The sequence below is a fragment of the Semicossyphus pulcher genome, unplaced genomic scaffold, assembly GCF_022749685.1.
Source record: "Semicossyphus pulcher isolate SPU_LCO1_2020_fin unplaced genomic scaffold, fSemPul1.0.p SCAF_1, whole genome shotgun sequence".
Lineage (NCBI taxonomy): Eukaryota > Metazoa > Chordata > Actinopteri > Labriformes > Labridae > Semicossyphus > Semicossyphus pulcher.
Window position 1 is genome coordinate 29,141,431 of NW_027211603.1, and position 24,249 is coordinate 29,165,679.

A 24,249-nucleotide genomic window follows, 5' to 3' on the forward strand; every position below is an offset into this window, starting at 1 on the left:
GTAAGCCTTCATCATTTGTAGCCAATTATTGGACACAATGCATGATGGGTAGTCATAATGATGACGTGCATTGAGCTGTGATGCAGCCCTCATCTCTAAGTTCTAACTCAGGTGCTGCTCAGGTGGTCCCGTTCTTCCAACCTGGGTTAAGCTTAAGTCGTGATTTAGAAACAGCATGGAGGCTACAAAAAGAATGTGTTTTATATGTTCGAAGTAATCTAGAGTAATCCAGAGTTGCAACCTTATATGACATCACAAATCAAAAATGTAAGCAATATGTACGTTAGTATAAAGATTTTGACAATAAAACCAAGTCAACCTGAACATTTTCTGTCACTCTCAAAGTTGTTCTGACTTGAGGGGGCCTGACTCCGTTTTTTCAGTTGGAAACTAATTTTTCTGATTATTCTGGCATCACATTAATGCAGCGTCAGCCCTACTTTTAACAAAGACTCATAGGTTACAGTTAAGGAAAGATTTCAAGATGATTTTATGCGTTTTATAAATACGGCTGTCATATTATTTGATGAAAAGTAGATCTCTCCTACATGATGCTCACAGTTTGTGTGAAAATCAGTTTATTTGCACAATGAAACAACAATGAAACACATATACCATACTGAATGGAAGAACATCTGATGATGCAAGACGACAGAGCAGAGAAAAGAGCCTCTTTCTGGGCCTCATAAATATCGTACTGTGAGTCAGCGTCTCTGTTCTGTGTTTTGGCGTCACTGGCCCGTGATGAAGCGCTCGACCTTCATCGTGTACGCCGGCTTCAGGTAGCGCTGCAGTTCGTTTTTCTTCACCCACATTAAAGAAGCGTGCGGAGCTGCGGGGGGAGCGCTGTCTGACAGAACGGCTTTGAAGAAGAACACCTTCGTTCCCACCGTGCTCTCCGTCCGAGCAGCTTTGGGCAGTTTGTACTTGTACACTCCGCAGGGGGCGTTTCCCAGGAAAGTCGCCTTGAAAGCAGCTGCTGCAGGAAGAGAACAAACTGTCAGCTCTTTCAGCTGGAGACGAAAGGTGGGCTGAAGTGCAGATGTTCCTAAAGTTAATGCACTCGTATAATTAAGTGTTGTATTAGCCTAATGCTCTGTTTTTCATTCTCTGCGGTGACAACAACACACTTTTCCCAATTAAGTTTTAATCCAATTTCACGTCGTCTAAATCACAATCTCCCAGCGGACCCAACACACAGAGTAGCAACCATGTTAGACGTTCAATTCCCAGTGAGCCCAGCTATATTAAAAATGGATTGACTCCTGCTACTGTAAGACTCAGTGAATAAAAACCCTGCACCAAACGGCACATGTTAATGTCAAGTGGAAAGTCTTAATAGGAAGTGATTGATGGAGTGGGCACATTAATAGTTCATGAGCAGTGTTGTGGAACTGTTGAACAAACTCAGCGTTTTATTTGAACGCTTTAAAGCTTCATTTCTGTCGGATACAGAGAGAGAAAAAAAGACAGTTTTACAGCTCATGTTAAATATCGTGTGTGAGGGATCGTTACAGGGTCACTGTTTCACCGGCTGTGACTGCAAACTTCCTCCTGTCATTAGCTCGCTGATCCATGAAGTGAAGCCTGGTCCGCAGCTGACATCAGAGGACGTGTAAGTGGATATGACAACTTAGATCCAATCTCTGAATACCGATTAGTACAATGCGGCGTGTATAAGGGCTGTCAGTCGGACCCTCTTGTTGTGGTCAATGTGGATGTTTGTACAGGAAGTGCCACACAGCTATTTTAAGTAAGCGCACATTAAACTTAAATGATGCAGAAGATAAAACTGGGTCGTTACAGCTAAAGAGATCAGGATGTACTACACTAATAATGCAGCATATGGAGCGTGTTGTAATAATACAACCAATAACAGCATATCATGCCGTAAGCAATGTTTCGACGTTAATTGGAATACATTAAACCAGTTTCGACATGACCTCCTCACTCTTCATTATCCTCTCTCTGCTTTTTGCTGCATTTTACCCACAGTTAATGTTCACTTCAAAATATGCAACAATTGACCTGAAACTAAAGGTAAAGCAGTAAAGGACAGAACTCTTGTAGTAAAGATGAATATTAAACTATCCATCACAGAGCATCAGGTCTCTGTAAGTGCAGCTAAATGTGATTTTAAGTAGCTGCTTCAGAGTTAAAGCACTAGAGTGGACAATCTGCCCTTGGTTTTTCACTATCTAAAACTGATCTAAAATTCATTGCTTCTTCTTCTTAGTACCAAAGATGATACTGGTATTGCTTTTCACTGCGGGGTTCCTTATTTTCCATTGAGTCAGTGACCGTCTGTTGTTACAGGAGCTACAGATGGCGCTACATTCGGTGTTAAACCAATGATGATTTTTACTAGTCTACAACAAACATAATCACATCTACTGTTTCATATCGACTTTAAAAGTATAATCTGGAAGATTTTCGTTTAAATAAATGTCTGTTAAGTCACTATCTATCGCTGAATGAGTTAACACAATGGTGATTGAGCATATGGCCCACTGATGAAAGCCTTTGCATTTAAAGTATTACAGACTGGGTGTCTGTGGCGACTTTGCAGGAAAAAATCACAAGCGGCGCCCAGTTAGTGACACGTTTTCCATCAGTCAGCAGTGGTTGGTCTGCCAGAGAGGGTAGGAGGAGCTAAGCGGCTGCTTTTCCGGTCTCTGCAGGTGTTGCGAGTAAACAGTAATCTACTATGGCTGAACAAACAAAGAAAAGATGGATGACTACAGATACAACTTCAACAATAAGTGAAAATCCAAAGAAAAAGAAACTAATTGGACGCTCAGATGAAGCAAACAGTCTGAAAAGGAAAGCGACCGTCAGCCAGGAAAATCAAGAGTTACAACCGGAGCCAACCGTGGACGCCTTGTTAAATTGGGAAGTGTGCCCCCCGTAATTACCGTTTATCGCCAAAGGTGCCGCCAAAGAAAACACGAGTGAAATCTTCGAGATTAGACCTTTAAGGAGAACAGACACTTTATATTATATCTTAGTACTTTGAGATAAATTCTTAATAGGTCTTAATTGATAATAGGGCTGCACGATAAATCGTTACATAATCATAACAGTCTCAATTGCAATGCATGCATGTGCAATAGTCACAGGACCTGTGCTTGTGAGGTGAATTATCTGAACACGTTAATCTGCTTCTTTATTGTTGCTTGGTGCAAAAGGAGTACTCGCCATTTTCTTGTTTTCCTTCACTAATCTACAACAAAAGTCCGTCTGATATAACATTAATGCAGCCCTTCATGAGAGCACAGAGTGAACTGACGCTGAGCTGCAGAGTCTGTGTGTCATCTGCCTGTAAACTGTAAACAAGCACACGATGCTGCTGCGATGATCATGTCGGTGGGGTGATGGAGGGAGGCTTTTAGTTATGCGTGGCAGCTTTTCAGTGTGTTATTTCCGTGATCAGCGGAAACACCGTCGCGTGTGTTCTGTATGCAGTAGGATATGGGATATTTCAAAAAGTTATGGTCATCCGGCTGATCACGCTGATTAAATATACATTTAAACCTCGTTGGAAATGGAAGATGACGTACCGTAGCAATTGCAGCCCACAAATCTGTTTGTATTTATATTATAAGGAAACATGAAGTAGAAGGAGGGGGGTTCTGTACTGTGTGTTAAAGAGATAATGTCGGTAACTCCAGTAGATGTAGTTGAGCAGTATCATGTATTAAAGCAGGTGTGTGTGGATCTGAACATGTGTTCTTATTCACTCCTAGTGGAACAAGGCAGTGTCACAGAAAGCATTGGGTATAATACTTAAATGATAAATGTTATATTTTATGGTTATAGCTAAAGGTAGGTCTCAGTGCAGTAGGGAGTTGAATAAAGTGAGTTAAGTTTCAGAGCAAAAAGATAATACAAAATGTATAAAATCATACAAAAAGGATATTAAAACAAGAATATCAGCAGCTTCATGTAAACATTTCTTGCCTCATCCGTTAAGAAATGATGTTTTGTGTTACCTGGCAGAGAAGCGAGGGCTCTCTCGGCCGTCTGCCGCAGCGTTTCTCCTTCCTGCCACTGAGTCTGAGGCAGCAGCCACAGCTTCTCCGCCCCGACCTGCTGCTCGGCCAGGAGGAGCAGCGTCTTATCCAGGCAGCGCTCCAACGAAGTAAGGTCTTTATCTACATCAGCTGCACAAGAGACGGGACTGTCAGCTGGTTTAAAACCCTCTCAGTGGAGCAAAATCTGCACCAACTTTGGAAATGTCACAGGAAATAAAGTGTAAATTAAGAATGCCAGAGCGAATAGATTTCCTATCAAAAAAATAGTCTCTTTCCTCCAATTCACTATTAACCTAGATGGATGAGACGCCTGTAGATTAATCTAATTGTTCTTTTTCTATTCTGTTTAACTTGATTAATGACAGGAGCAGGACAAACAGCCTGTATACTGTAATCTGTTTTATCTGACTGACCTCTGACCCTCTCCTCTGGCTGGAAGTTCTTCATCTTCTGCTCCCAGGAGTCCTCCAGGTCCTGAGCCAACACGATCTCCTGGTCCCTGCGGCCATCCTCTTCATCGGACTCATAGTCATCCGCCTGCTTACGGCTCATCCTCTCAGCGTCCTCCAGAAGACGCAGCTCATGGTCTGACAGCAAACTTTTCTCAAACTCCAACTGAAAGGAAATCAAAGAAGGTCTCAATCTCAAATCCTGGGATCCTTTTTTGACCTCTATTTACTGAGGTTATTTGGAAGGTGTTGCTGGGTGTCAATTTGACATCTAATTGTGGTTAAATTACTGTTACTGTCATCTTCCTCATGTTCTTCTGCAGCTGAATATCATTGTGCAGCTAATGTTTCTGTTATTTTTTCAGGCAACAGACGTGTTGCTACATTTTATATCAGGACATGATTCTAGTAAGTTGTCAAATAATAATGATTTACTGTCCTGCCTTAAATAAGCTTACATCCCACAAGATAACACGTTTCATGACCTGAAAATAGCAGCATCTCATTAATTAATGGAAAGTAGTTGAAAAAATGTTTTTTGATTCCATGAACTGAACAAGTAGTTGGTTCTAATACAAGACACTGAATTAAGAGCCACGTTTTTTTAAATGGAAAACTGCACCTAGTTCTTGCTGAACAATCGCGCAATATATTACGTTTTGTATCAAAGCACCATACATAGATATATCTATGAAATCACCTGCTGAATTAGTTGTTTGAAGTCCTGCTCTATCGGACTGAAGTCCGCTGAAATGATCGGGAGCCTTTGCAGACACACCGCTGCCATCAACGTCCACGGAGAATTCACTCTTTCCGTTACAACTTTGGTCTGCAAAGTCGCCCGACATGCAGAAGTACTCAAAAACTGTCGGAGCCCCGTGTTTCCCACCGCTGTCCTGTTAAAACAAGACATAAACTGTAAAAGAGACCGACTCGCCATCCTTCCACAGGGCGCAGCCATCTTCTTTTGCTGCATTCACTGTATCTGCAAAAAAATGGGACACCGGTACTACTCTAAAAGACAGTCTGGATATTCATACGCCGTGCGTTGTTGCCTTGGTGATGCAACAATACAAGACTAGAAAGAAATGCCAGAATCACGATTTTAAAACACGAGGCAGGTTTGTTGACAACTGAGGCTTCAAGAATGTCTTTATCTTCATAGTTTCACATTTACGAGTATTTATGGAGTACTTGAATGCAACATAATTCTACTTCTACCCATAGTTCATTGCAGAATAACGAACGGTCTATTCAGAACAACAGTAGGGGAGGTTGATAAAAATGTACTTTAAAAATAAAAATAAAAAGCTTTCGCGTACAACAGAAATGCAGTAACATGTTTGACAATTTTATATTTATATATTTCAACAGGTTTTACAAGTGAAAATTGTATTTGCACTGGCAAAATAAACGTTTTTCTAATCTTGGCAACCCTCAAAAACTATGGGTTGTCATGGTATGTTCTGGATTTGCAGCACTTTCAATGTCACGTTTGTTGTGTGTTAAATAGCTAACTGTCTGACAGCGAATTCGTTTTTTGTAAATATAAAACATGTATAACTTAAATTGTATATTCATTAGTTCATTGAGTAAAGTATGCCGGCAGCTGGCTGGTCCCCTAAATGCGAATGGAAGCTCATTGTAAGTGTTTTATTGGCATGGTGTACTAGCATCCCTGTTAGCTTACGGCTAGTTCTGAAAAAGTCACCCCTCTGCATGTCGTGTGTTACATAGCACGTTTATAAAATGTCCAGATGACGCGTATGGTAATGTCTACCATAATTTATATTCTAGCTTATAGAGAAATCACACGGGATCATGACAATCATGCTTTTGACATTTGTTGTGCTTAGATGTGGAGGCAGTGGGTTGCAGCGAACATTATGTTCCAGCGCTGTCAGACTTCGGGAGACAGCAGCATCCACCACAGGCTCTAAGAAAACCTCCACAAACTTCAAGTAAGACAACTCCACACATGCACCTGAGCACGTCTGTCTTCTGGTGGGATGATTGTGTATCGTTTCTACAGCTCAGCAAATAGAAGCTCAACTCACTGCAGTATAATAATGTTGAGCAATAAAATCAAATATCAACCTAAGTTTCATCCCTCAGCCATCTTCCTCCGCTGCCCGGTGAGAACAGTTCACTGAGATGGGCTGGAAAGAAGTTCGAGGAGTTACCAATCCTTCACATTAAAGCTACATACAACAAGTAAGTAGTAACTGCAATAAGCTACATTTTAATTACAACAAGAACTTATTTGTTGACCTCTCTTTATAGTAACTTTGGCATTTTTTACTATTAAAATCTGTTTCCAAGTGGTTTATATTTCTGGAGATATCCCTTTTAGATTCCAGAAATTCACTAAGATAGTTTAGTTTTTCAAATCTTCTAGATTAGGTTAGGTTACGTCGTTACTTCATAAAGTTGCAGAAACATTGACCTTTAAGACTCATGTGCAACTAGTACAACCCCTAAATACTGCCTAACAATAAATGGTGGAACAGAACCATTGTTAATGTTGTTAGTTTTTCTGCTATGAAAAATCAAAACACCCCATTCACTTTTTCTCTAAAGAATGTTTTTTAGTTTTAAAACTAAATTTCACATATTTTCTGCAAACCAGAGGTGAGGTTTTTTACCTCCATCACTGAGAAAAAGTCATAGCTAGACAATAAGCACAGATTTTCTTTGTTTATGATATAAAAGATTGAGAATATTGTTGAATAAGAAAGATTTTCCACACACTTTTCAGACACTTGTACTAAACTGTTGTGCTTTATAGAGAGACACTTGGATCTGCCTGCTGGAGCAGATTGTTCCATCTGCCATTTCAAGTAGAAACAGATGCGAGTAATCAAGCAGAAAATAGGGGTTTATTTTTTTGATTATTAAACTAAAACTGCTGGGGGTAAAGAAGTCTCATCCAGTGGATGCTGAGTTAAGTAAAAAGAACATTTTGCTGTGTATTAGCTGTTATGTGCTGCTGTCAAATTAGTTGTGGGGAACATATAACCTGTCCTCAGTGTGACAGTGTGCGAAATACATACTTGTGCCCACTCAAAAAGAGAACAACATGCCTGTCAGTTGTGAGTCAGTGACGCAGTAAACTCTCCTGTCCTGTACCAGCACACACATCCAGCTGACAGATAGCGGAGGACAGTCTCTGGTCAGGACGTCCTGCGGGACAGAGGGCTTCAAGAACGCCAGGAAGTCAACGCCCATCGCTGCTCAGACTGCGGGTATCTCTGCTGCTGTGGTGAGTTCTTCTTGTTACTCTGACACTCATAACTGGCTGTGAGAGGTCAGAGTCAGTGTTTGCTCAGATACACGAGAATGATAAGAAGAGGGCTGCAGCGGTATACCGTTGTTTAAAAAGTAATAGTTTACATGTACATTCACTTATCTATGGTTTTTAATTTATCCTTTTTTGTTCATAATATCTTGTAAAGTTACAAAAATATTTTGTTCAACCAGAGAAAAACACGACTGTTTTCAGCCGTTAAAGGGTCATTGCAACTGATGTTAATAATAATGGTGTAGTAGAGTATACATGGGGATTTGTCGCACAGCTCGGCCATCCTGTTATCTATGCAGGACTGGGACTTGTTTGAAATAAATAAACAGTGGTAAAGTTCATGTTCATGTGACAACAAGGGATTTCTAAGTGTTAAATGTGTGTTATAAATAAGCTGCCCTCAACAAGGGGCTGTGACAGAGTGCAACAAATGGTGTTAAGTGCTTATTTAGACTTTACATGAGCCTGATTTATGTAGACTTCTGGATAACAGGGTTGAGGCCACACTGATTCTCAGTGTGAGAAATGAAGTGTTTCATTCTGGTGCCTTGTAGTCTTTTATCACTTAAGCGGGGATGTGAGATTATTCTGACCTGTGATCTGTTGTGTTTAGATGAGGTCGTTCTTCTGTTCTACAGGAAAAAAACTGAACTATCAATAATTTTATTCATTCAGTCATTATCTATTGATGGCCTAGAAAGTATCAGAAAATATTCCTAACATGCCAATCACAAAGCTGAAGGGGTCTTGTGTGACTGGGAATCAAAACCAAGAAAGATTTAGTTAACTATTACGTCAGTCAGATAAAAGCATCCAATCCTCACAGTGAAGCACAGTTTATGGTCATAAATCACATGTATTAGCCTCTATGGGATGAAAAACACAATTTGACATTCTCTTTTGCTTTGCATTCTTCATTTCTATATTGCTGGACCAAATGATGTAGCCGCTCTGAACAGACGAGCTGCACGAACGGCTGCACATGTAGACATCAATCTTTTGTGTGTCTCTTCCTATAAACAGAAAGCCGCAGGGAAGGGAGTGACGTTCATCCGAGTCGTGGTGAAAGGCATCGGTCCTGGACGTCTGGTGAGTAGAAGAAGAGAACGTGTTTCTGTGGTGCATCAGTGCAACTATCTGTCAGCCCCAAGAACACTCTTAGATTATTCTAAATATTATTATTGAACCTTGCATGTTGTTTCGCTATGACTACGCTCTTTTTATTTAATTGTTTGACACTGGAGCCCGACCAATGTATTTGTTGAGACTGTCACAGATGTATCGGTATCAAGATTTATGATTTATGTTTTTGTAAAGTTATGTGTTTAAGAGAAAAGTAAATTTGCAAAGTCTTCTGGTGCAAATCAGTGCAGACTCCAAAATGTAGAATATTATTCCAGCTTGTATATTTACTATATTTTCCGTCATATTGGTAAACTTTTTTCTTCTCTAAAATCTTTATTGGTATAAAAAAAATCCTTTATCGGTCGGCTCTAGTATAAATTTGTTTTCAAGGATATTTAATAAGCAAAAGTAGCCTCATATTTCAGGCTTCAATATGACAGTTGAGAAAGTTTAAAGGGGCATATCAGGACAACAGGATGAAATTGAAACATGTTTTGCATCTTGTACGACTAACCTGTTCTGTCTTGATCTAATATTGCGAGTGCAGCTCAAATAAAGCTGTCACTGCATGAAGAAATACGACCTCTAATTAATTTCAGTCTTTTCATAATGAGGATCATTTAAGGCCGTTTAAAGGGCCACACACATCTTGATCTGCTCCCATTAGCTTTGTTGATGAATGAGTGCCCTTCTCTCTGTTGTGCAGTCTGCGATCAAAGGCCTGACAATGGGCGGCCTGGAGGTGGTATCGATCACTGACAACACCCCCGTGCCGCACAATGGATGTCGTCCGCGCAAAGCCAGAAGGATGTGACCTCAGCGCCGCCACAGTGCAGGAGGAAGAACCAGGAGGGGACTGTGTGTTGTAATATGCTAATAAAGTGTTTTGTTGTATAACTTTCTGGCTCTGAGCTGACCTTACATAATTCATTTGTGGAAATAATTGCAGATGGTGTTTAGTAATGAGCAGAGAACAGGTGTCTCAGTCCTCCGCTGCGACTGTTGACACATGAATAAACCTTCAGTCTCACTGCAGGCGCTCTGATGTTCATTAGCAGGCCGATGTTTGCAGACAGAACAGAAACAGACTGACGGCTGTGTGTGGGAGGCAGTGACTGTGTTAGAGTTTACCACACCACAGAGCTCGCAGCGCACATGAAGTGAACAGACGAGGCAGAGTCAGCCTTCTTGTATGAGCAAAGTTCTCTTTATATTTGACATTAGACGTACATTATACGGCCAAACAGCAGTTTTACATGATATAAATACATTATTGTAAAGCTCTGCAGAAAAAGACGCATTTACAGACCAGTCATGTACAAGTGGTGTTAAAATGGAAACATTGTATGAGAGGCAGACATGCACCAAACCATCATCCAGTTGAGTGTCACTGTGTTTGAAAAGACAACAAGTGCTGTTAAATGGGCTGAAAGTGTTTCCCGGGACCATCTCATGTCCGAGTTTGTCTCGCCTTACAAGTAAAAGGAATATGACAGGAAGGCTTTGACAGCAAACAAACAAAACAAAGGAAACCAGCAGGCTGCCCTTATTTAGTGCAAATGTTAGGTGCCTTTTCACTTCATTCACTTGATGAAGAAATCCCTTCAGCTGAAATAGCTTAACATGTCGTGTTGGTTAACTTCACACATAATCCAGGTCCCTTCACAGAAACTGGACAACATGGGGACTTTCTGAGATTCCCTGTACACCAATATGAGAACACTGAACATATTTTGGATATGATGAGTCTGAAATGTGTTAAATTCTTATACAAACAGAAGTGAATGACAGAAAGCCAAAGCAGAGTACCGCTGCATCAGAGACATGTTGGTTCTGCGGTAACAGGAGGTCCGGTCACAGCACTTTAATTGAATAAATCGAGACTGTACTTTGAGACAAAGACTGATAATGATTCACGACACTCTCACATGCCACCGCTTCATTTTACAACTTTTTACAAACAGAACACACATACAGAGAAATAAGCCCTTTATAAGTGATGTCACACTTCCTGCTGCAGCTGGTTCCTGTCCTTCTTTTAAAACAGCTCGTCCTGACCTGCAGAGCATATTTAACATTGTGGAAAAGCCTGAGATGTTTTTAAAATAGCAGAAGATTTAAACAAGTATGGCATTTTTCGCAAGGCTTTCCATGTCTGTTGTTTTTAAACACAGACTGATGTCTGCGATATCCAAAACCAAAAGTGAGTTTTCTCTCCTTTCAGAGGTACAGAGTGCTTCAGAGGGCCCCAAAATAAATGTAGCTAGTGCTCTAAATGCTCTTATAGAAAAATGTACACAAGCTTGTATTTCAACCGAACAACTACTACAAGGACTATGTGTCATTTTACAACCATATAAATTACAGAAGATACACTTTGATTTTGTTGCTCCACTGCCTATAATTCAAAACAACAACAACTGTACACTGTAAAACAAAAGTGATTTATTTGTTAGAGTTCCTCTTTTTCTTTAGATTACGATGATACGTTTTAATCAGTCAAACTTACTTCCAGGAAGTCGGATGCAGAGCCTTTAACCAACAAGAAACACACACACTGATGAAACACTCAGCTCTTGACCCCGTGTGATATGATGGCTGGATAAATTCAGCTCTTATCTGAGCTAAATGGTCGTTATGTATTAGTGTTGATGGGGGGAAACAAAAGGCAGAAATGCACATGAAGGAAAACATGAAACTGCTGCTGACAAATGACATTTAGAAGAACGGAAATATTCTGGGAAGCATTTGAAAGAAACGCTCAGAAGGCTGAAGTGCAGCTGATTCATGCGGATGATGGAACTTAAAACTGACCGACTAGAAAAAATGTCAGTTTTGAAAATAGAGATTTTATACACACTAGCTATACAAAAATACTTTATTTTAAATCACACTGAAGTCCTTTCTTTACACAAACATTGAAACTCTGAGTCAGGCAAAACTCTAATCACCAAAGTAAGACATCTTCCCACTCTGCCTCCCTCGTCTACGAGCCACCTGACATCACACACACACATCCAACAACACGTCCATCAAACTAAACTCAACATTGCTTCAAAACGACCACAAGACATAAATAACAGGCTGGATTACATTAGCGTTAATACATTACGACAAGCTCGACGCACAGCAGAAAACAGCAGGACAGCTGAAAGTTGATGACAAAGACAGAAAATCAAGAGGAAAGGGGTCATTTTACTTCACTTAAAGCTTTAAAAAGAGACCGAGAAGTCTTTTCAGGAGGACAGGAGGAGGAGGAGTGATGGGCAGGACATAAAACAACCGTTTACTAGTGATTACATCAGGCTTCCTGATTCTTTCCCCTGACCGAGGAGGAGATTTTCCTTCATTGTTAAGGATACTGTAGTGGAGTTGATAAAAGGGAAACTAACTGCATTAGGCCAAATCACATCACTCATATTCTTTACAGCAGCAAATGTCCAATATGTAAAATGACATTTAGTCACAGTGACTGTGTATTCTTTCGCACATCAGCACTGAATGACTTCTCTTTTAAGCTCCTGCAGCCTGCAGTGACAAAACTTTAAAGTGAGCGCAGCCTGACGGGAGCAGATTGTCGGTCAACATCCCTCCTCAGTGGGTTAAAGTGAACAAAGTGAAACAAAGAAGTCCTCAACACATATAAGTGATGTTGCCTTCACAAAGGCACTTAACTGCAGACTGTCTCAGTAACCAGCCTTTGAGACTGTCTGAGAGTAACGCAGAGCAGGGCTGAAGAAGAACTGCAGAGTCTGATGATGCGGGAGCTCTGTACGGTATACAGCTCAAGCATTTGGTGCATCTTTAATATTGCACTTTGAACGAGAGAGATGCAACATGGAAGTGAAAAATATGAGAGGGACTCAGAGTGATTGTGCATACAGCCCTCTGATTAAGAGCTAGAAAAGGGACGATAAGTTGGCACTGCGAGGTAAGTGCAGGAGTGGATTTGGTAACTGACGGAGTGTCACGGACGCCTCTGCTCATCACTTCCCCTGCAGGTTGCCAAACTCCATGTCTTCCTTGCGGCGTTTTTGCTGGGTGAAGAGCGAGCTGAAGGGGTACAGTTTGGCTTTGGCTGGGTAACGCTGGCCGGCAATGTCCACCTCGTAGTCTCCGCGGTTGATGAAGTCTGGGGTGATGGGTGTGGGGAGCCCCTCCGGGCCCAGCGGAGGAGACACAAAGCCGAGGCAGACGTGGCGCTCCAGAGTGTAGCTGTAGGCGCTGCTGGTGGTCGCCCCTGCTAGCTGACCGTTACAGTAGATAGGCTCGCCCCACCACGGCCACAGGTCCAGCTCAGTGTCATGGTCCTCCAGAACCAGCATGACGAACCGCCGAGACACACCGTCCTGACGCTGCTGCAGCAGGGCCTCACGACCGAGGAAATCTGTGTCCTGATTGAGGCATAGAGAGAGGTCAGGAGAGTGGTAGAAGAAAGAGGTGAAGGAGAGAAGAGGTGGAAAGTTAAAAAGGGCCAATGGAAGAAAAGGGTAGAGCCGAGCAGAGGACAAAGTAAAGAAGAAGAAGAAGGAGACAGAGAACTCTTAGATGTTATTGGATCCGGCCGACAGAAAAGTCATCTACAAACATGCCACAGCTCTGTTGGCAGCAAAAGAAAACTATTTTTCATGTTTATATGTTTCCATAACAGTAGCAGTAAAATATAGATCCTGCTGATTAATTCTCATCTGAAAGCAATCTTAGAAATCAATTTTAGACTGTGAGGCCCATTCATTAATACTGTGCTGACATTATTGCTGTGTGCAGCAGAACTAGAGGGATGGTAAACTTCACCACTGCTGATGATGCCACCTGTTGGGCCTGCAGGTGCAGCTTCCAGACAATTTTTCCTCTAAATCCCAGCAAAGACAACAACATGGACGTTTCAGGGTTTTCACAAAGCAGATGGCAAAGTACCTTTTATTATTCTGCAACTCTCTGGCTCATGCGTTTATGTAAACCACATGGGCAAAATCATTGTGTATTACTGAAATAAACAGAATTACAACACATCAATACTCAATATTAAAGTAAAGTCTCCTTTTTAATGTAAATAGCCATTGTAATGGCAGCAGTTGCTGTTGACTGAAACCATAATGCCAAATAAAACACTTTTTATAACCCCAAACAGGAAAGCAGACTTCAGAACAGACCTTGTCAAACTTCACCCTGAACTCTCGTCCACATTCGAGCGGGGTTGTGAAGGCGTCGAGGTCCTGACCCCAGAAGGCAAAGAATTTCTCTATGCGCAGGCTGCGCAGCGCGTAGTAGCCTGCGTTACGAATCCCGTACTTCTGACCCACTGACATCACCTCGTTGTACACGTGCAGTGCATACTGCGGAAAACAAAGGAACACACTGATTATAGACTGAATGTGCTGGACAGTATGTACTGCCTTAAAGGTGAGTTTATGGAGAGATGTTTGTTTGTGTGTGCAGACAGGAGCAGGTCTCACCTCTATAGGTATGTAGAGCATGAAGCCTGGTTCCCCTGTGTGAGTCATGCTCATCACTCTGATCCCGTTAGCATAACCAACACTCATCTCCTGAAAACACACACGCACGTACACAGTTAGTAACTGTTACAACCTGAAGTGCTGCTACTGCTTTAATAATATATACCATTATTACTCCGACTATCACCTCTATTCTTATTATAACTCTGTCAATGGCATCTCTGTTTCCTACCTTACAGAACATGGAGGGGAAGTGGTCAGGCGTCATGGAAACATATGACAGCTCAGCCAGAACGTCCATCGCACGTGGTCCAATCAGATTTAAAGCTGTTGGTAAACAATCAGAGTTTTTACCCCTTTAAAAAGACCTCCTGATAAACAGGGCTGAGTTGAATGAATTTCAGTTCATAGGGACGACACAATGTAACATCATTTGAACACAGAGAATTTAATCTGATGTACCAACAGGTGTTCTTACCCAAATCACATTTTATGTTAATACAGTAACTCATAAAACAATCTGTTCAAAGCATGACATCATGAGTGTTCAGTAAATTAATTTTGGACATGTAATTAACATCTTTGTCCCCCTGGTATTTTAAACCCAAAATCAGGTCACTCTAATTAACTGGGTAACAAGCAGAGATGGGATGTGGGATACTGCTGCATTGCTTCCACGCTCATATATGAAGTGGACACTAGATGGCGACGTCACTGCAGGGCCTTTACTCACCGGTGTACTTCCAGCTGACGTCCTCTAGGTGGAGGTGTGGGTCATTGGGCATGTGTTTCTTTATCCAGGACCAACAGTGGACCTGCTGGTCTGTCGGGGAGACGATGAAGAAGCTGGAGAGGGGACAACATGCGAGTTATTTTTAATGGTCAGTCAATAGTTACTCTGTAGTTATAACCTTACTCCAGGTGTTACAAACCTATTCTTGCTGAGGCGGACCACGCTGCAGTCGTTCTCATAGCCCCCCCTCTCATTCAGCATGCCGGTGTGGACGATGTGCCCGACAGGAACATCCAGGTCGTTGGCACACAGATGTTGCAGCAGGTCCAGGGCCTGGTCTTGCGCTGACTGGGACATCGGGACAGAACAAAATGTTGCACATAAATCACTTTAACACAGTGGATGCATTACTCATCGTCTCAAGTTCATTCATTTAAAGAGATAGAAAACATAACTGCTGCACCTGCAGGCCCGAGTTTACAGAGAATCGCACACTTTTAATGCTACATTCTGACAAAGATGAGTGTAACACCGATTGGTAACACAAGCTGAGTCACTGGGTGTGACCGGATGAGGGTTTTATGTGTGTTTAGAGGTTTAGCTAGATAGGAAAGAGCAGCAGCAGTTTTCCATCATATTTGATCCTTGAGCTGATTAAACTTTATAAAGTTGCCCAAAGTGCATCACAACTTACAGTCAGTTCAAACTTGGTGAAGGAGGACATGTCGATGACACAGACCGCCTCTTTGCAGCATTTCACTTCTGCTCCAACGATGTCAAACCAGTCGGGCTTGTAGAAGGTCTTACTCTGGTCCAGAGACAGCAGATCTGTGCACACAAGGACACAGCTTGATTAGAGAACATTAAAGGTCCATCAAGCCAAATTACACCAGGTAATATCACTCAGTAAGCTGTTTCTTTCTGCTGTCAAACACAAAGTAAAAAATTAGCTGCCTTTCAAACCTGTGCACGAGTTTGCCACATGGATTCTGTGAACTGAACATTTAAGATAGAGATCATGTTGCCTGTGACATGTACCTTTCCCTGGAGGAACAAAGTATTTGGGCCTCTCAAAACCATGTTTCTCCATCCAGCGAGCTCCCTGGGTGTCCAGGCGGTCGTACAGAGGACTGGTCCGCAGCTGACGTCCGGTCTGAAAGTCCCAGCGAGGAACCTTTAGTTCGTACAGCAGAGCTGAACACAAACACACAAAGACACATTAAAGCACAGACCTAATCATTACAAAGCAGAGCTAAAGAACACAGAGCTCAGCTTGCACCGCTGTAGGCTGTATGCTTGAGTCCTCAACTGTATCTTTAGCTTAACTTTAGAGTGCTTTTTGGAAAGAGGAACAATTACAGTGAACAATAAATGTAATATACATGTACATACAAACTGTTACTCACGCATAACTTCCATAACTCTGTGTCTCAGGAAGGTTCGGCTGCTCTGCAGGTTGCCAAAGCGTTTGATGTCCAGAGGCCACACATTGGCAGTGGGGTAGCCATAGGTCATCCACTCTGCCAGATACCTGAGAGCATTTTAACAACATGTAATTTGTGCTTTATTGCCATGCAATCAAAACATGTCCTGAACACAAAATTGATCACTGATAGGCTGAAATAATTTAAGAGCAAATACATCTATACCAATACTTACTTGCCAGCTCCTCCAGCGAAAGCCAGGCCAGAGGAGTTCATCCCCGCCAGCACGTAGTACCCAGAGACACCGGGCGTCTCCCCCATCAGACAGCGCATATCAGGGGTGAAGGACTCAGGACAGTTGACCAGCTGATGGATCTCAGCTGACTCAAGACCCGGCATCCTCCTCAGCAAGGCACTGAGCATCGGCTCTGGGGTTCAAGAAACACGCTTGTTAGACAATCCACATCCACATATTTACTTTTCAAATCAGTAATGCCTTTATATAATTAACAAACTGCACCTTGATCAAAACTGTTGTTGGCCTAAAGCAACATTTAAAGCCTCATTTCCCATAAGCCCCACTGCTCCCTTCCTCTAAACAGAGCAGCGTTTTGTCTATATAGTCTAACAAATTATTGAAACACTGAAATACACTACACACTTGAGTTGGCTCTAACTGCATTAGCTCACCTAAACCATCAGCTACTGAAAAAACTCCACAACCTAAAGCTCCTGCGTTCATCCTCCATGTTGTGCCATAAACAGAGCAGCAGGTTTTCCTACAAGAAAACGGATCTCATGGCAACAACGCTAAATATGGAAGTACACTGTAAAAATCTATACTAGTAGAAACTGATACCAATATGCAACATATTAGACCTCAGATCTGTTTTCCTGTTTTTAAATGTAAGACTGAAAAGACTTTACTGTCTAACAGTCAATAGTGAGCGGTCCATTAAAGGCCTTTAATTACTCTATCAATAAACTGATGCAATTAAAAATATCTATATTCTTTTGATCTATACAAATATTTACATATAGCACCAGTTGAAGATTAGTTGGCCTCTGTGCCTTCTGGCTGCAGTTCAGGTTTTGCTGCTGATTTACTGCTGCCTTTACGACGAGCTGTCAGGCTGCATGAGGAGTCTCAGATTACAGGCATAAGGCCAAGGCCAAAAGACGTGTGTGTGTGTGTGTGTGTGTGTGTGTGTGTGTGTGTGTGTGTGAGCGTATGTGTGAAGTCAAATCATCAAAAGCCTACCTGCACTAAAATAACTCATCTACCTTAAGTGACCCTTGACACTATGCTCTAGGGGGTGCAGTCTCTATTATTACTACAGGTGTTACTGTTATTGTTTTTGCTCGCTGTGTGTACCCCTGTCTTTCTTTCTTTCTATATCTCTCTTTCTATATCTCTCTTTCTATATCTCTCTCTCTCTTTGCCTCCTCCTCTCTGTCTTTCTTGTGTATGGCAAATAAATAAAAACAGATTGATTGATAAACTGAACACCATGACTTTAACCTTACCAAACAAATACCCAAAATGCAATGGAAAGATTTCTGCGATCATCAGTCCAGATTTTACATTTGTTTTTGGAAACAAGCCAGCTAATCTAGAATGCCTAAACTTCAAAAGTCAAAATATATTGTCATAGATGAATAACTGTGTAACTCTAATACAACCAAAGATATGTATGCTGGCCTTAAAACAAGAAGCTTAAACTTCTTTCTGGTTACACAATGCTTAACCTCCATTATACACACAACAAGTAATAAAACAACAACTAAATACACTTATACTGAGTAACTTCAGTGCTCTTTATAATCTCTGGGCTGTAACTTCAAACATTTTTACATTACTCACATCACTAAAGTACACCTGACAGCCTACTGTCACGCAAAACAAAACACACCTTGTGTCTGTGCTACTGAAAAACATCAGAGTGGATCAACAGCTGTGTCCACCTCGTCTACTCATTACTTGTCTCCATGCATTTGCTGAATATGTTAAAAATGGTGCTTCTACCAAGAATTTTGTACCATTGTGTAAAATTAATTGATCACAAGATTCTTGTCTGCTATTTAATTAGACTGCCAAGAAAATGAGTGAGTGACATGTCATCATTAATGTCATCCGATTATCAAGATAATTATTAATTATCAAGATAATAGAAAAACAAAAACATCAATTAACAAACTAATTCTGTGAGGGAACTGTTTTTTTCTAAATTACCAAAGTGGTCCCAGTCCTCCTGCATGTTCTGGATCTCCAGCTGGTTGCGGCCCTCAGTGAAGATGGGTTTGGGGTTCTTCTCAAAGCCGCCCGACAGAAGCCCTCCCTGCCATGGCCGTGCGTATATCCTGCCGTCCATGTCGATCACCACTGGAGACAAGACACAGACTCAGTTAAACTACATCCTATGGGTTTGTTTGCAGCCAACCTGAAACTTTATGGAACTGGTATCAGAATGCAAAAATGTTAACTTTAAAAATGTAACAATAAACAAAAAATAAACTCTTCTGTCTTTCATAAGCTGAGTTCATGTTTTCCTTTATTAGCCTAAAAATGCATTATACACTATTAGGAGCGCCATATTCTCCCCTGTAATGATGGTTGTCTTGTTGTATTGCCTGTCAATTTTTGGCCTGCTAGCCCAATGCTTGTGTGCTAGACTGCATGACATGTATGTACTGCATGTTGTCAAAGTTTTGATGTGTGCTGTTGCCTTTTTTAACTGGCTTTGCCTTTTGCCAGGCTGCCATTGTAAATAATAATTTGTTCTTAATGACCTGCCTGGTTAAATAAAGGTTAACATTTAAAAAATGAAGCTACTAAGTTATCAAATGGAGATATTTTCTATAAAAGAAATTATTTGATCTTCATCTTAAAAGAAAACATAAAGGGAGGAGATGCTTGTTTCAGTAATGTACCGTGCAAAGAGTTGCTCTGTATGGAGGTTGTTCTCTATTCTTCTCCATCATATTTAGCTGACAAAATGTTAATATGTTATCGGAATTTCAAATCCTTTATAAATTGATCCTGCATCAAGAAAGCGTGGATGTGTGAGACCTGGCGTGCTCGGTGACAGTTGCTCCTGGAGAGGTTTGGTGAGGAGGTAGAAGTGTTCACAGCCATGAAGAGGAACAGACACCTTCGTCTCACTTGCCTGGCCCAGCTCGTAAGCCCACTGAAGCACAGACAGACAGAGCAGATATGTCACGCACCTGCTGCTCTTAAGACAGGTATCCTGACTGTGGCAACTAACAAAATATGATTAGTTGTTTACAGATGAGAGTTACTCAAAACAAAACAATTCTTCACAATTTGTTTGGTTTTACTGACTTTATCTATAAGAATAATGTAGGAAAGAAATATGAATCCCTAAATGCTTCCAAAGGATTTCCTCATTAATTCCCAGTGCTTGAAAATGTTAACGCTTCCCCAATTGTATCCCAGAATCCCACCCGAGCTTTACCTGTCCAGCACAGTTGACAAAATATTCACACTCAATTGAGCCGCGGTCTGTCTCCACTGCCATCACCTGACCCTTCTCTACCAGCACCTGCTGAACACTGGTCCGATCCAGGATCTGAACCCCTGGATGGGATGAAAGAGACACGGAGTCCAAAAGGAGAAAGTTGAAGAATCAGAAGGGATAACATCAGTCCTGCTTATAACACATTTTGTTATATGGTCGATTAATATTCTATCAAAGAATAAATAGCTGGTTTGAGTCTGTACCATGTCCAGCAGCAGCCACAGCCAAGGCGTGGTTGACATCAGGTGGAGACACCACTGCGTCTGCAGGGAGGTGAAGAGCTCCAACCAGGTCATGAATGTTTACAAGAGGGTGGAGTTTAGCCACCTCCTTAGGCTTAATAATGTTACAGTTGATCCCCATCACCCTGAGAATAGAGTGAAAAAGATGAAGCCCTTTTAATAATACAGATTGTATAATAACAAATCAAAGATGTCGGTGTAGTTACGTCAATATCATGAAAAACATTGCCAAAATTATTTCACAATTTAATGGGGAGACAGGAACATTCAACTCTGAAAGAGGCAGAAGAAGCTGAGAGCAGATGTGTTGTTTTGTACCATCAATAAAAATGTCCTGTCATAAAAAAGAAGAACTGTACAATCATGCCATCACCAGGCAACAAGCTCCATGAGTGGCCAAGTCAGAGTACGAACACGCCCAATCCACCCAGGCTCAGAGCAATAGATGCTGCCAAAGATATCTAATAAACACTCATGTGAGGTTTGGGGTCTTACCTTAGTCGTGATGCCAGGCGCTTCAGGGAGATAAAGCGATCCTGATTTTGGGCAAGGCACAAAGACCCTGTCTTTACATACCCTGAAACACATTGACAAAAATGCAAAACCATATATATTGTGAGTCACCAGGTCTCTTCCTAAACAAGGCTCTTCCCTACTCAAATACAGAGTAAAGCCAAAAGGATAAACTCAAAACTGTAGGGGAGTTTTCATTCTAGCTTTGGGAGAGGACAAAATATACATTAAGGGGGAATTCACTAAGAATGAATTGCAGCTGCTGATAGCACCATAAATTGCGCATCATATGCAACTGCTATCTGCTCCGTCTCAAGGTCTGATTCACAAAACAAATTGCACTGATGATATTCAAGCACAAACAAAAGTTTCACTGATCCGTGCAGTTTGCTCTTGTTTGGTGTCTGACTGCGGAGAGAAGCTGTCTGCACCTCCACTCTCTGCTGCGCCGTGCTGCACTCTCAGGCATTAGTTGATCGCACACTGACAGATCTCAGCTCCATCCACAAATCGATGAGCAGGGAGAGGAGGGGGCAGCATTTTTTTAACAGTTTATTGTAAAGACCAGACTCGACAGGTGTGTACTAGTTACACTCGGGGTTGAGCCTCGCACAGGCCCGGACTAAACGGTTTTCCGATTATAATAATAATGACAATATATTATTAACAGAATGTTTTACAGACAAATGCATTTTTTGATCACACAAAAGGTGGAATTCACTCGAACTGCGCGGCGCTGTTAGCGCTACTGTTTGTGAATTAGCTGCTTTTTGCCATGAGGCTAATTTGCATAGAAAGGGGACAAATTCGCCCCAAATGTCGGCATAGTGACTTACTGAAATATGTGCAAACAACACCGGAGCACAGAAACGCTGTTTGCTCTGCAGTGCACTTTGGGGGGCATTCAGCCCTCATTTGCACAGGTTTAGCAGGTGCAAAAGCCACGCAATAATAAAAAATCCTTTAGTGAATTTCCCCCTAAGTGACACATCAATGAGTTCTTGTATTTCCATGGGAGATGGTTAGTAGTGCATGCTACACCTAAATGTTTGTATTACTGCAAAAAGGTTGGGAGTAAACTTATTAATAATAAATCATTCAATAAAATGTTTATGGTAGGCTCATTTATTAGCAGTAGGAAAAATAGCACTAGTCATACAGTAAAAGCTAAACATGTGAAAATGGCTGACCTGTTTTGACTCCAGTCTCCTCCTCCAGCTGCTGGTAGAGACTATTGGAGTAGTTTGCCATCTGACACTCAATGGAAATAGGCTTTGCCACGCTGACTATACCAGCACACAGTCTGGTTGTCCCTGCACCAAGTCTGCCAAAAGAACAGAAGAGGACAATACAGTTTTAACAGAACAATATCCGAACCACATCTGTTTTTAATTTGATTCTGCTGACTCTTAAGGTAGAAAATGTCTAGGTCAGGGTTCGTCACAAGAGAGACATCAGTGTTTATCTTAAGGCCAGTAAAGACAACACTTCACAATTTATTCAGCCCCCTTACAGCATCTAAAACGTCAAACCTACCCACTCATGAAATCCCTGTAACTATATAATTTGACCTTACCTGCCCTGCTCCAGTAGCACTATATCAGTCCAGCCTAGTTTGGCTAGGTGGTAGGCCACTGATGTCCCCACAATGCCTCCTCCACAGATTACCACACGGGCCTGGCTGGGCAGGGGGAGTGGCTGGGTGTCTCCACTGACAGCCATACAATGGGGGGAGGTCCAGAGGCCCCTGCCGGCCGATCTGTAACCCGTCTGGGGAAGCAGCAGCCGGGGGAGCAGGACAGGGGACAGAGCCCTGGAGCTCCGCACACAGCTGCACATAGCTGTGCTTTCTGCAAACACAAACACACAACTAAGACTCACAAACTGATCATGCATTCAGGATTCAAGGTTACAATAAGGTAGATCAAAGTGTAGACACTGCAAAGGTCACCGTTTAATCTGGGGTTACATGAGGATAAAGTGCTGTTATTTATTCAGTTGTAGTTTTATTTTTGAGATAATGAATGCTATTTATAAAGTTGTTGTTTTATCTTAACTAACACGGGTTGACTCTAAATAACAACACACAACGAAGATAGGACCTTGACAGTGGGCAAGGTTAATGTACAAACGTCCTTCACCTGTCACGAATGTATTATAACATTAGTTACAGTTTATTATTATTTCAGCTATTAAGCATTGCTCCAGTTTACCCTTTAGCAGCACAGCTAGCTTTCGCGTAAACTACGTTAGTGCTTTTAAAGCTATCTTGTAACTTCAACTCAAAGGTAAAGGGTCTTAGCTGACCTTTACATTCGTGAAGTTTCGGAAATGTTTCCTGACATTTTGTCTTTTTTTAGCCCCTGGAGTTAAAGTTAGCAGTGGTTGTACTGGTAGCTAGCGTGTGTAGCTAAGGCTAATGAGAAGCTAGCTAATGTTGATTATTTACAGACGTTAACCGCGTTGACAAACTTTCCCCTGACGCTTCTTTTATTGTTTATTCAGACTTAAAACTCACCAAATCAGCCAAGTCCAGATGTTGTGATAATTTAGAGATAGAAGTAAATACCAGTGACTGAGTGATATGACAGAAAGTCTTGTTTGGGTGCAGCAGTCAGGACCAATGTCAAGCCAGCTTCAATCGCAAACAGCACTTCCGGTATGGACATTCAAAATAAAACATATCTAACCGTTAAATATACTTAAAACATAGACTCGGATCAAATAAGAGCGACTTGTTAGTTGCCATTAATAAGTTAATGTCATGCATTTTCGGAAATTGAAAAGAATACAATAGCTATCTCTCCTCACTCTCCTTTACTCCCCAGACAATATATTCTTTATAACTGCCAAATATAAATGAAGCACACTACATGTAAATGTATACATATTTACAATTATTGTGGTTGCAGGTTTACGGGTTTCAAGCTGAGTTGTTCATATGGATTTGGATGATTTTGTACTATGTACAAAAATGACAAAAGGAAATATTACAGACCTTAAATTATCTAACAATTATTCCCTCTAAATCAATGTCAGCAATCTTTGCACTCTGGTAGCACTGGTTGCAATTTACAGAAAAATTTTGTCGATGTCTACTTCTAGGTATTTTCCTGAAAAATGTTTGAACTGTGCGTAATACAGAGAGCAAATAAAATCTGTGGTAGCACTTTCTGATCTTCAGGTACAAGACTGACCACCAGGGGGCGCCAAAATCCCGCTAGCACCAGAGTGGGTTGAGTGCAGTGCAACACGCAAAACTTTGTGTTTGCCCAGATGGAATTTAAATCAGTACTCATAAAGATACCTTTTTACGTGCTACTGGGAGCGAACCTTTAAAGGAAATGAAAGGGTAAGTCAAACAGAGTCGGTTAGTTTGTCAACCTTTCTGCACCAATGTGCACGTGAGCGTGGAGCGCGTTCTTCTGCCAGC

The 24,249-nt window shown here is 41.5% G+C and overlaps 3 protein-coding genes across 4 annotated transcripts; 1 reads left to right on the forward strand and 2 right to left on the reverse strand.

The window, feature by feature from the left end:
- Nucleotides 1-502: 502 nt before the first annotated feature.
- mrpl46 (mitochondrial ribosomal protein L46) lies at nucleotides 503-5,444 on the reverse strand. 2 transcript variants are annotated; one of them, XM_069662328.1, is made up of 4 exons: nucleotides 5,184-5,444; nucleotides 4,448-4,649; nucleotides 3,993-4,163; nucleotides 503-976 (listed from the first exon to the last, which is right to left on the reverse strand). In XM_069662328.1, exons 1-4 carry the CDS (start codon nucleotides 5,442-5,444, stop codon nucleotides 732-734), a joined length of 879 nt encoding a protein of 292 aa, XP_069518429.1. In that variant the 3' UTR covers nucleotides 503-731. The 2 variants fall into 2 exon arrangements, with proteins under 2 accessions (XP_069518429.1, XP_069518420.1); XM_069662319.1 differs by having other exon boundaries at nucleotides 503-979.
- A 526-nt stretch (nucleotides 5,445-5,970) lies between these two features.
- On the forward strand, nucleotides 5,971-9,806 carry mrps11 (mitochondrial ribosomal protein S11). Its single transcript, XM_069662536.1, has 6 exons — nucleotides 5,971-6,127; nucleotides 6,340-6,444; nucleotides 6,599-6,697; nucleotides 7,616-7,745; nucleotides 8,808-8,873; nucleotides 9,616-9,806. Exons 1-6 carry the CDS (start codon nucleotides 6,039-6,041, stop codon nucleotides 9,721-9,723), a joined length of 597 nt encoding a protein of 198 aa, XP_069518637.1. The 5' UTR covers nucleotides 5,971-6,038; the 3' UTR covers nucleotides 9,724-9,806.
- A 298-nt stretch (nucleotides 9,807-10,104) lies between these two features.
- pdpr (pyruvate dehydrogenase phosphatase regulatory subunit) lies at nucleotides 10,105-22,536 on the reverse strand. Its single transcript, XM_069663604.1, has 17 exons — nucleotides 22,393-22,536; nucleotides 22,007-22,140; nucleotides 20,799-20,880; nucleotides 20,265-20,428; nucleotides 19,999-20,120; nucleotides 19,593-19,710; nucleotides 18,756-18,905; nucleotides 16,758-16,950; nucleotides 16,505-16,629; nucleotides 16,137-16,292; nucleotides 15,793-15,926; nucleotides 15,298-15,446; nucleotides 15,099-15,211; nucleotides 14,598-14,692; nucleotides 14,366-14,455; nucleotides 14,063-14,245; nucleotides 10,105-13,303 (listed from the first exon to the last, which is right to left on the reverse strand). The coding sequence occupies exons 2-17, from the start codon at nucleotides 22,065-22,067 to the stop codon at nucleotides 12,896-12,898; spliced, it is 2,343 nt and encodes a 780-aa protein (XP_069519705.1). The 5' UTR covers nucleotides 22,068-22,140; nucleotides 22,393-22,536; the 3' UTR covers nucleotides 10,105-12,895.
- Nucleotides 22,537-24,249: the final 1,713 nt, after the last annotated feature.